This window comes from Lepidochelys olivacea (genome assembly GCF_965140295.1).
Source record: "Lepidochelys olivacea isolate rLepOli2 genome assembly, chromosome: 12".
Taxonomy (NCBI): domain Eukaryota; kingdom Metazoa; phylum Chordata; order Testudines; family Cheloniidae; genus Lepidochelys; species Lepidochelys olivacea.
In genome coordinates, this window is record NC_140422.1 from 16,871,708 (window position 1) to 16,882,928 (window position 11,221).

Below are 11,221 nucleotides of genomic sequence, written 5' to 3' on the forward strand. Positions count from 1 at the left end.
GAAATTTGGTTTTGATTTGACCAAATCACATGTTGAAAGTCAGGTTTTGAACATACATAGATGGTAACTTTGTCCATGATCCTTAGGTGCATACCTAAGAAAGGATGCACTACGCATGAGCTAGGCATATTATTGGCCATATGCTAAGCCCAGTTATTGCACCTTTGTGCCAAATTATCAGCCTGGCCTAAGGCAAATCCCTTTTGGCGTCTGTGCCAGTCTCTATGCACCAGCCTGGATAGGCTGACTTGCTGTACAGTGAGCATCTGTGGCCTTACATATTCTACAGGGCGTGGAATGCTGAAGATAATTTCTGCTTGATAGGACCCGAACAGTTCATCTGCTCCTGCTGTGTACTCTCCTGCCGAAGTCAATCTGTTCATTGAGATTTCATAATTGCTCACTGTGGAAGTGAGCATGACTTCAAAATTATCATAGCTTCATGCAAATGTCTCTGATAACAAAAAATGAGGGAAGCTTATAGACAGCTCGCAATGTGGATCAGCAAGAGCATTTTGCTCTAAATTTAATTCTTATATTTCTAAAATTTTGTACAAAAACCCCAACAGATGCTCTGGGTGAAAAACTATTTATATGGACAGTTACAGATCCCAAATCAGACTGAGATTTCTCAAACCTTACAGAAGAATTGCTTTTGGTTATATATCCTTTGTAACACAGCAGCAAACAAACTGAATTTCATACAAGTTATCCAGTTATGGACAAAATTTTGCAGTTCTTACTCAAGACAGACCAAATTGGGAAGTGTATGTTCTTTGAAAAGACAGCTTCATTCATAGCTAAACTGTTGATAAATTACTCAAGTTTGAAGGCAAAAATAAGGATTCATGGTGGACATTTGTACTTGTTGGGGAGGGGGAACAAAAAACAACCCCCCCCAAATTTGGCCTCTTGTAGGCCATGTCTGTGGTGAAGCTTAAGTTGAATATCTATGGAGAGTGAACTACCTTCTCAGCCACTGAAGTTGATCTTTCTAGGTCAGGATTTAGGCTCTGTGATGAAGGGAAGCTTGCATTGCTGCTATTCATGATTAACCTGCTTTGCAGCTAGACCAAATTTTTGTTTCTAGAGATATCAGTCTAGTACCTTCAATGAGCATTAAACTCACCACTAAAGAGTCAAACATGGTATTTTGGGGCCTTTTGTATTCTTATTGAATAAAGTAAACAAGTCACTCAGAGCGTGAGTGGTACAGTAATCGCTCTTGAAGTGGTTCTTCAGAAACTCAAAGAGGATCAGTCAGTTTCAAAATATATTTTTCCAAATGATTTTCAAAGTGTTTTAAAATTGCGGGGGAAGGGGGGGGAGGAATTGTAGATGTTCTATAAACTTGCAACCAGCAGCTCTTCCTCCAAAACCTGCTCCTGAGCAGATACCATACAACACACCACGCTTTTACTTTGTTCTCAAAAGCATGATTTTTAAAAGACGTGATTTCTCTGAAGGATACCTCAGCTTCAGGTCAGTAATGGTTTGCCACTACCTTGACACCATCCCCCGCAGATACAGCTTTTGGTGCCGTTAGATCTGCAAATGACATAAGAGGGCAATGGCCATTGGTGTTTTGCAGACAGATGAATTAATCTATTTCCTGAACCTCTGTAAACTTCTGCATTTGCAAGTGTTGAGTAAGATTCACAAACTGGGAACACTAATTAATACATGTATTTACATCTCATTGCTTACTGTCTTCCTGCTGAGCTGACCTCTTTCATATTCAGTAAGAGCCGGAATCCTATGTCCACACACAGATTTTCAATATAGCTACCAAGTTTTGGGCAACTCCATGTAACATGTTATGCAAATTATGCCATGAACTAATTTGCATATTTGATTTGCATATAAGCAAAGCTTCATCTTAAGAAAGTGTGTTGCTATAGTGCTTGTGAAAGGTATCAGACCAAAAGACCTGTGAATGATGCAGCACCAAGGCAAATTTCCCACGCACACTTGCCTCACCTCGACTTGGAGGGAAGGATTTCAGCTAAGAGTAACGGGGTCATTTACTTTCCATGCCCTGTGCAGTTCTTGGCCCTCTGCTGAGTCTGCTAATTAGTGCAAAGCTTGATGGTGAATTTGTGATGTGGGACCAGGAATGGAGATCCACCAGCTCATCTCATAAGAGCCACCAGACATCCTTTAGATGGAAACAACTTGTAATCCCTTCTGATCTGGGCTGCACTCAAATTGGTGAGCTACAAATGAGGCATCCAGTCCCCCACTAAGTGCTAAATTAAGAGGGAGATCTATAGATAGGTGTTACATTAAAAGAAAATAACAGAACGCCACTAGCCGTCACCTTCAGCCCCCAACTAAAACCCCTCCAACGCATTATTAAGGATCTACAACCTATTCTAAAGGATGACCCAACACTCTCACAAATCTTGGGAGACAGGCCAGTCCTTGCCTACAGACAGCGCCGCAACCTGAAGCAAATACTCACCAACAACCACATACCACACAACAGAACCACTAACCCAGGAACTTATCCTTGCAACAAAGCCCGTTGCCAACTGTGCCCACGTATCTATTCAGGGGACACCATCACAGGGCCTAATAACATCAGCCACACTATCAGAGGCTCGTTCACCTGCACATCCACCAATGTGATATATGCCATCATGTGCCAGCAATGCCCCTCAGCCATTTACATTGGTCAAACTGGACAGTCTCTACGTAAAACAATAAATGGACACAAATCAGATGTCAAGAATTATAACATTCATAACCCAGTCGGAGAACACTTCAATCGCTCTGGTCACGCAATCACAGACATGAAGGTCGCTATCTTAAAACAAAAAAAACTTCAAATCCAGACTCCAGCAAGAAACTGCTGAATTGGAATTCATTTGCAAATTGGATACTATTAATTTAGGCTTAAATAGAGACTGGGAGTGGCTAAGTCATTATGCAAGGTAGCCTATTTCCCCTTGTTTTTTCCTACCCCCCCCCCCAGATGTTCTGGTTTAACGTGGGTTTAAACTTGGAGAGTGGTCAGTTTGGATGAGCTATTACCAGCAGGAGAGTGAGTTTGTGTGTGTATGGGGGTGGGGGGGTGAGAACCTGGATTTGTGCAGGAAATGGCCCAACTTGATTATCATGCACATTGTGTAGAGAGTTATACTTTGGATGGGCTATCACCAGCAGGAGAGTGAATTTGTGTGGGGGGGTGGAGGGTGAGAAAACCTGGATTTGTGCTGGAAATGGCCCAACTTGATGATCACTTTAGATAAGCTATTACCAGCAGGACAGTGGGGTGGGAGGAGGTATTGTTTCATATTCTCTGTGTGTATATAAAGTCTGCTGCAGTTTCCACGGTATGCATCCAATGAAGTGAGCTGTAGCTCACGAAAGCTCATGCTCAAATAAATTGGTTAGTCTAAGGTGCCACAAGTACTCCTTTTCTTGTTACAAAGTTGGGAACTTAAGGTTATCCATCAAGTCTTAATTTCACCACGACATTTCACCAGCAGTCTAGGAAGGTGGGACAAGGCATGAGTGTCCTATGAAATGCATGGCGCTTGCCTCGGTTTCTGTTGATGCCAATAGGTGAGTCACAGCTTCAAGCATGCTGGCACCTTAGAGAAAAAAGTTGGCTTCCCAACTTCCAATCCCAGTCAAGAGGGTCAACAACACTGGCAATATATTTAAATTAAAGAAATAAACCTATAAATCTCTTACTTGAAGGCTTCCCCAAAAGCATAGGCTGGCATGTAAAACTTAACATTGTTCTAGCTCTTTTATTCTATTTTCTGTCTTCAAGGTGGTATGTTTGGGGGGGGAGGGGAGGTTGTTTTGTTTTTTGTCTCCACTCCATTTTATTATTCCCCCGCCTCCTTTCTGTGTGTTTTCTCTTTCCGTTTTATACCCCTGAGCCAACACTTTGGAGGATGCCATGCTGTTCCTCTTCCCACTTTCTGTAAAAGAGTTTGGGGTACTTTGGTGCCCCCTGCAGTATGATGCCATAGGTTGCCATCTATGTCCCTTTGCCCTTAAACCAAGCCCTATTCCAACCTTAGGCTTCAATACTGTAAGCAGTTATTCATATATAAGTACTGACATTAGCATCAACAGAGCTAGTCATGTGAGTAAAATTGTGTGTGTGTTTTTACAGGATCTGATCTTTATATATAACATAAGACTTCACAATTATGGCTTCAAAAATGAAGTGATTTAAAATCAGTAGTTACAGAAACTCATAATGACCTGCATGGGGGCTTTATTATTTTTTTTTTTTGGACAATGGCATCAAATATTACAAGAGCACAGGTGAGTCTTGCTATGAAATTCCACTCAAGGAATTACCTGGGAATATCGAATCAGTTTTGAAAACCAATCTGATAGCACGGTCAGACAGGTAACGAAATCTCTTGGTCTGATTATTCACTTCCAGCACTTCATCAGTAAATGCTTTTCTTTTGCAGCTTCAGATTGCAGTGTTACGCTACCCCATCCAAAATGGATAGTGGTAACATGCCCAGCTAGAGAGACAAACATTTGATCTTACTGAATAGTACTAAATATATGCTCCACATTAGTGCTACCCCAAGGGGTAGGGAATTGAAGCATCCAAAGGCAACAACATAGATGCCACTGCAAGCCTCCTTAAGATCCATTTCCTGAGCAGTACAATAGATTGAAAACCCTGAAAGCCTTAATATGCTTTTAAAGTTTCTTGTTCAGTAAGGCTCAACGGAGATACTGCATCTGTTGTTAGTAAAATCCTGTTCCTCCCCCATACTTTTTACAGGGCTGACACTAAGAAATCAAAGGAGCTAGGAACTGGGTCTCCTGGGATCCCAGCCCTTTGCTCTGATTGCTACAGAGAGGATCTTTTAAAAAGGCCAAATTTCAACCACAGTTCAGGAAACTGAAGTTGATGCTATTTCTGTTCTGTTTTTTTTAAATCCATTTAGCTGATTTCATGGGGCAGTGCTGATCCTTGCACTGCCTTTCGGAGAGTGTGAAGGAACCTGGGCCCTACTAAAACTTTTGACACCTGAACAGCTAACCTTTAAAATAGCATTAAAAGGTCAGCTCCTTAGAGCTGGGTTTGGAAAGATTTTACTTTAAACACAACTATAACCACCTCTTATAGCCTATGGGAGGTGTCTGAGCTTCCCCTACTACACCTACCGCTCCCAGCGCAATGTCCTGGGCCAACGCCTGCTTTCCTTACTTACCCGTAGTAACAAAGAAGTCGGTGGACCTACTTGTGTGTCACTGAAGCACCTAGTCTTGAACCCCACACAGCACCAGTGCAGAAGCCACTCAGCCGAGGGGCCATCTGCCCGGGGATACAGATGGAATCTCAGCTAGGAGGACGCTGCTACTGGGGAAGTAGCTGCAACTTTTCCAGTGCCTCCGAGCTTCTAGCTGCTGCCCTCTGGGGCAGAACGTGCGGCGGCAAAGGAGGAGCTGAAGAGAGCAAAGAGCCAAACCAACCAACCCCACAAGGGACCCCAGAAACACTCCCCGCCAGCTTTCCAGGAAATGAAAGAGAGGGACGCCTGTACATGCCTGCACCGCCAGGCTCGACCTGGACTGCACCGTGCCTTCGCCCCAGGCACACGCACCGCGCCCTCCCCCTTGGCGCGCACAGCCCCGTTCCTCCCCGGTGCAACCCGCTCAGAACCCGGGAATGCCACTAAGGATGAACATGGGCCACACAACCTGCAGCTGAGCTGCGCCTCCTCCTCCGTGCACACTGCCCCTGCACAATCCGGAATAGCGTCACCCATTTCAGTGGCTTCGTCCGGATTTACACCGCTGCAAGTGAGCGCACCACCAGGCTACACCTGACTTCCACCGACCTGCGCACACAGCCTCCCCCTGCCCACCCAACCCCTTGCTCTACCCCCCAGCGCTCTGGGCTCACGGGCCGCAGCCGAGCCACCCCCTCTCCTTTGCAAGCAGCCTCCAGCCGAGCCGCCGCCGCAGGCTCCCCCGCAGGCGGGGGCGCACGTGCCACGAGGCGCAAGGGGCCGGGGCGGGGGGGCGCATCTGGACGCGGCCAGCGGGGCACCGCAGGGAGCGAGCCTGACTGCGGAGCCGCTCCCTGGCCCGGAGCCCGCCCGCACCTGCCGCTCCCCGGGCGCTGGCCCGGGCCTCGCCGCCCGCTGCCTTCAGCTCACAGCGGCCCAAAGTCCTGCCCCTGCGCCGGCCGCTCGGGCTCCTCCCGCCCCTACCTGTCCCGGGGGCCGGCGGCGGCGGCGGGTCCGCGCTCCCCTTCCAGACTTGGGCGAGTCCCGGCTGCGGGTCCGCACCTGCCTCTCGCACCTAATAACAAAAGCCCGGGCGTCAGGTGGCAAGAGACGGACTGGCCGCCCATTGGCGGGCCGGGCGAGCGCCCGCCGCGGGTTGGCCAGGGGGCGGGGCCGGGGCGCGCTGACGCCGGGGCCGGCGGGGCGGCGCGGGGAGCGGCGCGCGGCGCCTTTGTGTTCCCCGGCCGCGGCGGGGCGATTGGCCACATCCGTCCTTGCGAGCGGCGGGGCTGGCGGGGAGCGCCGCGCTATGTCTCGGGCTGCTCGGGTGCCTGCTCAGGGGCCGCTTCCCACGCGCCGCGGGGCTTCCCCCCCGGCTCTGGCGTAGAGGGCGAGGGGAGCCGCCCGGGGCAGGGCTGGCCCGAGCGCAGGGGGGCGGCGAGCGGGAGGGAGCCGGGTTCGCAAACCACCCGGGACGCTGGATTTGCCGCTGGCGCTGTAGAAGGGGGGCGCGGCAGCCGCGAGCGGCGCCTGGGCTTGCAGCCGAGCCTCCGTGTCTTTTTGCGGGGTAGCGCGCGGCGCGATGCTGCGGCTGGAGCTCTTCCTCGGCGTGGCGTGGCTGGCCCGGCTGGCGTGCGGGCAGAACGAGACGGAGCCCATCGTGCTGGAGGGCAAGTGCCTGGTGGTGTGCGACTCCAACCCCACCTCGGACCCCACGGGCACGGCGCTGGGCATCTCGGTGCGCTCGGGCAGCGCCAAGGTGGCGTTCTCCGCCATCCGCAGCACCAACCACGAGCCCTCGGAGATGAGCAACCGGACCATGCTCATTTACTTCGACCAGGTAGCGCGGGGAGCGCCCGGGCGGAGGCTGCCCGGGGGTCGGAGAGGCGGGCAGCGGGGAGAGGCGGTGGCCGGAGCGGGGTGGAGGGGGGGGGGTCTGTGGGGCAGTCGTTGGCTGGGTTGCGGGAGGGGATAGATGGCGGAGTGGTGGCTTGAGGAGAAAGGCACGGTCCTGCCCTGGCCGCGTCCCGCAGCCCTGCGCCAGAGCCCGGCGGCCGAGTTAACCGGCGGGCGGGCGAGTGGCCGCATCCAGCTGTTCCCCACGAGGGGAGCCGCTCCGCGGAAAAGCCCGTTAACACCCCGGCGCGGAAACTTTCCAGCGCAGCACAAAGGGGGGGGGCAGGCAGCAGCGGCGGGGGCTGCGACCCAGCGAGGCGCGGGCAGGGAGCTTGCGAGCCCTGTCCCGGGGGAGCCGGTGCACAGCTGCGGGGGGTGGGCAGGACAGCTCCGGATGCTGAGCCGGGGAAGCCCAGCCCGGTGCCCTAGCACACGCCCCTGCGGGTCCCTCCGCTCCCCCCCTGTGATGCTGATGTCCCCGTTTCCATTGCAGGTGCTAGTGAATATCGGAAGCAACTTCGACTCGGAAAGAAGCACTTTTATATCGCCCAGGAAAGGGATTTACAGTTTTAATTTTCACGTGGTGAAGGTGTACAACAGGCAAACCATCCAGGTCAGACTCCGCTCCTTTCTGCCTTTGCTCGCTGGGCGGTTCGGTTTGGGTTAGGAGCACTGGTCCCCGGCTCCAGAAAGGGCCCCAAACTTCTTTCGGCGTGGTTGAGCTAGAGCTGGTGAATTTATCTTGTGGGACTTGGCAGCGTCAGGTGTGGAGCGTTTCATGTCAGTAACCCAAGAAAATTCAGAGGGAAGGGGGAAATCAAGGGGCTAGACAGCGTTTCTTTAATCAGGGGTGGCTATTTAGGAGCTCTCCTGTTGTGTGGTAATATATTGATGCTTTATATCATGAGGTTGGGAGGAGGCGTTTTAAACAGAAAGTGTGAACTTTCCCTAGCAATATTTTCAAATAGGAGAGTATTGTGAAATCTGCTCTAACCCGTCTCGGGCCTTGCCGTGACCCCCTCTGGCGCATTGTTTGTCCTAGGATGGCTGAGCATATACCGGAGACAAATGAAACACCCAAAATGAGCGTTTACTAGTCCAAGCAATTCCTGCGTTTCCTATTCCTGCTGGCCGTGTAACGCAAGGCCTACCCGCGAACGACTAATCTCCAAGAAAACCTAAACATTGTGCGAGTAAATGCAATTTATCTTTGACCCAAATTATTAAACTCTTAAAAAAAAAGACGTGGAAAAATGATATAATTATTAGGTTAAAATCAGTCTCTCTCTCTCCGGTTTGACAAGGTGTATGGAACAGGGATTTTTTAACATTTGGTAATTGTACAAGGTTTAACCGATGATGTAGAAGGCTGGGGACTAAAGCATCTAATCTTGATACAGCAGATCTGTTGCTGAATGTGTGTGTATTGTATATGGTTTATACATTTATACTGTTATACAATACCTGCTGAATATAATCTAAATGGCAAATTACAGTTTATATATGTACAGAGCAAATTATTGTGTGTGTATATGTATTCACACCATGTAATTTTTTATGCAGGAGCAGATTCGGCATGTAGTACATTATTCATGTGAGGTGTACCGTGCTTATTGACTCTGTGGTGGTACATTGTTTTTGCTGCCTAACAAAGGAAAACTACCTTCTGAATATACTCCAGAGGCATTGGCTGTAGCTGCAGTGGCACTTCTCTTCCTCCCCTTTTGAGGTTTCACATAAAGCCATCTTTCACTAAGTAGGGACAGACCTCTTCATACCCTTCAAGCAAAAGCATCCTATTGAAATTGTTCAAATCAGAATCAATGTCCTATTTCATATGGATGGTGTGTTTTGATGTAGGCTGTCAATCCAAAGCAGCAGTAAAAGATCCCCTTTCTTTAGAATGTGTACCCTAGCTGATATTAGATTTATATTTCTTTTCAAAAAATATCCAGAGTTTCATGTGACAAAAATAATAGAGCGACTGTTTTGCCTGCTAGGTGAGCCTGGGAGCAGTTATAAAGCCCTGGCTGTTATCCCTGTCTGATGTTAATTTACAGAGGGCTTTGTTTTATCTTGCTCTTTAGGTGAGTTTGATGCTAAATGGGTGGCCAGTGATTTCCGCCTTTGCAGGGGACCAAGATGTGACCCGAGAAGCAGCCAGCAATGGAGTCCTGATTCAAATGGAGAAAGGAGACAGAGTTTATCTAAAACTGGAGAGAGGAAACTTGATGGGAGGCTGGAAGTATTCAACATTCTCTGGATTTCTAGTGTTCCCTCTTTAAATAACTTATCATCTGAACAGAGAGAAAGCAGCAAGTCAGAGAATTTCTTACAAATTCCCAAATTGTAGCTGGGTATGAAAAGCCTTGGACAGCAAACTTTTTACATTCAAATATTAAAGAAGCTAAATCCTGCTTAGGTTTGTGTACATCTGCTTTGAAGAATTATTTTTGTTGTTGCAGCCAACAGATAGGAGACACTGTAATTGATCATATCTCCATTTATATTCCCCACCTTCCACCCCAAATTAGTTAAAATTTGTGTATCACTGGTGTAATTTGCCATAATTTCCCCAGTGGTTCCCATATCACACTATTTTACCTTCAGTATTTACACTGTTCTTCATATTTGGTAGTTTTGTTTTTAAAACGTGTTATTCTTGACTCTTTATCTGAGTTTAACATTTAAAAAAGTATTTTTGAGTACATAGTTGCCATGATGAAAGATAAATTGCAAATCTCGCTGTATACTGGCTGACAAAAGTTTAAAAAAAAAGAGAGAAATTTATACATGAAGAACTATTCACAGTGGAGGCTGACCAGAGTATTTCAATATTTCTATGTAATTCTGAGTGATTGTGGAATTTAAGGCTGCTAAATGTTTTGATGCTTGTCTAGCTCTTGTAAAATGTGGCCCAACTAAACTCCAGGAATTATATTGAACTTTTACTTTTATTCTGTAATATATGCGTGAATATCGAAAATTAATTTTTGCTTTAATTCAATAAAGTTTAAATGGGCTTTTATTATTCTTAAACAGAAAATAAGTTCTCTCAATGGAATTATTAGCCCCTTCTCAGACTTAGAAAAAGTTTAAGAAGCTGCAGGCTCAAACACTTGTAATGGTGATGATCTGGACAATAAGTGAAGCAAAATGTAATTTTAAAGCTTGTTAAAATTTCCCCTTTTTTCCCGCCTCTAGCGCTGTATCCTCGATGTGTTATGCGCTATTTTAAATTGTATTAAAAGAGTTAATTTCAGCAGATCATCATCAACCAAACGCAATTTAAACTCTGTGGTTCAGATCGCCCGAGTGATTAAGTACCCCAAAGATGAAAAATGAAAACCAAACTCAGCTATCGCTGAGAAGTCGCCCACAGAATCTTAGATCTGTATTGTTTATACCATTGTCTGTATTATATTCTATAAATCAAATCTCATTTTATACAGCCGTCTAAAAATCTAACAATGTATACTTCGATGCTAGTATTATTTATTTGCTAGTATTATTTTGTTTACAGTCTTTGAAAGATGTAAATGTTATAATTTTGCAGTCCTCAAAGAGAATACTACTTTTATTAAAAAGGTACGTAAAGGATTTTGATTGTATCTAAACCTAATGTGAAATAAACCAGTGTAATAAACAAATGGACCTTTTTTGACTGGAGGACTATCCACGTCAGTTTGATTCTGTGATGAGAGGGTGCAGATCTTGGATATAATAATATTAACTCAGGCTACGCACTGAATATAAAAAGATCTTTCTCCAGGACAAGCTAATATGGGGTTGGCTGCTACACAGTTAAAATCTTAGGCTTTTGTTGTTGTTGTTCAGCCCTGGGTTCCAGGAAGGAATTTAATTAGCTCCTGGGGGGAAAATTAATACTAGCATAATAAGCAACAATTTATTCATAGTTTCTGTCTTGGTAATAGTTTCATAGAGCGGGTGGGGACTCTGTAAAACCTTCCTAAAGTCCAGGCCACTCGCTTATTTTGAGTTTGATAGTTTTTATGGAGGTCTTTAGTACAACTGACAAATGTACCTTCTCCTAGTAAGGAGAGCACGTTCGTTTATACTCGAGATCCTGCCAAGTAAAA

General features: G+C 47.0%; 1 protein-coding gene and 1 long non-coding RNA gene across 2 annotated transcripts in view; one reads left to right on the forward strand and one right to left on the reverse strand.

Moving 5' to 3' along the window:
* LOC311529208 overlaps nt 1-6,272 on the reverse strand; it is a 68,181-nt gene extending 61,909 nt beyond the window's left edge. Inside the window, exon 1 of the long non-coding RNA XR_014713791.1 lies at nt 6,210-6,272. This is a non-coding gene — a long non-coding RNA (uncharacterized lncRNA). The remainder of the gene's footprint in view (nt 1-6,209) is intronic.
* A 159-nt stretch (nt 6,273-6,431) lies between these two features.
* On the forward strand, nt 6,432-10,676 carry CBLN1 (cerebellin 1 precursor). Its single transcript, XM_084645096.1, has 3 exons — nt 6,432-7,065; nt 7,615-7,734; nt 9,209-10,676. The coding sequence occupies exons 1-3, from the start codon at nt 6,808-6,810 to the stop codon at nt 9,404-9,406; spliced, it is 576 nt and encodes a 191-aa protein (XP_084501222.1). The 5' UTR covers nt 6,432-6,807; the 3' UTR covers nt 9,407-10,676.
* Nucleotides 10,677-11,221: the final 545 nt, after the last annotated feature.

Bases quoted from the DNA above. Each gene is read 5' to 3' on its own strand.
- CBLN1 (XM_084645096.1), top strand. From the start codon at position 6,808: ATGCTGCGGCTGGAGCTCTTCCTCGGCGTGGCGTGGCTGGCCCGGCTG. The intron at 7,066-7,614 runs GTAGCGCGGGGA...TTTCCATTGCAG, and splicing joins TGCTCATTTACTTCGACCAG to GTGCTAGTGAATATCGGAAG. The intron at 7,735-9,208 runs GTCAGACTCCGC...CTTGCTCTTTAG, and splicing joins ACAACAGGCAAACCATCCAG to GTGAGTTTGATGCTAAATGG.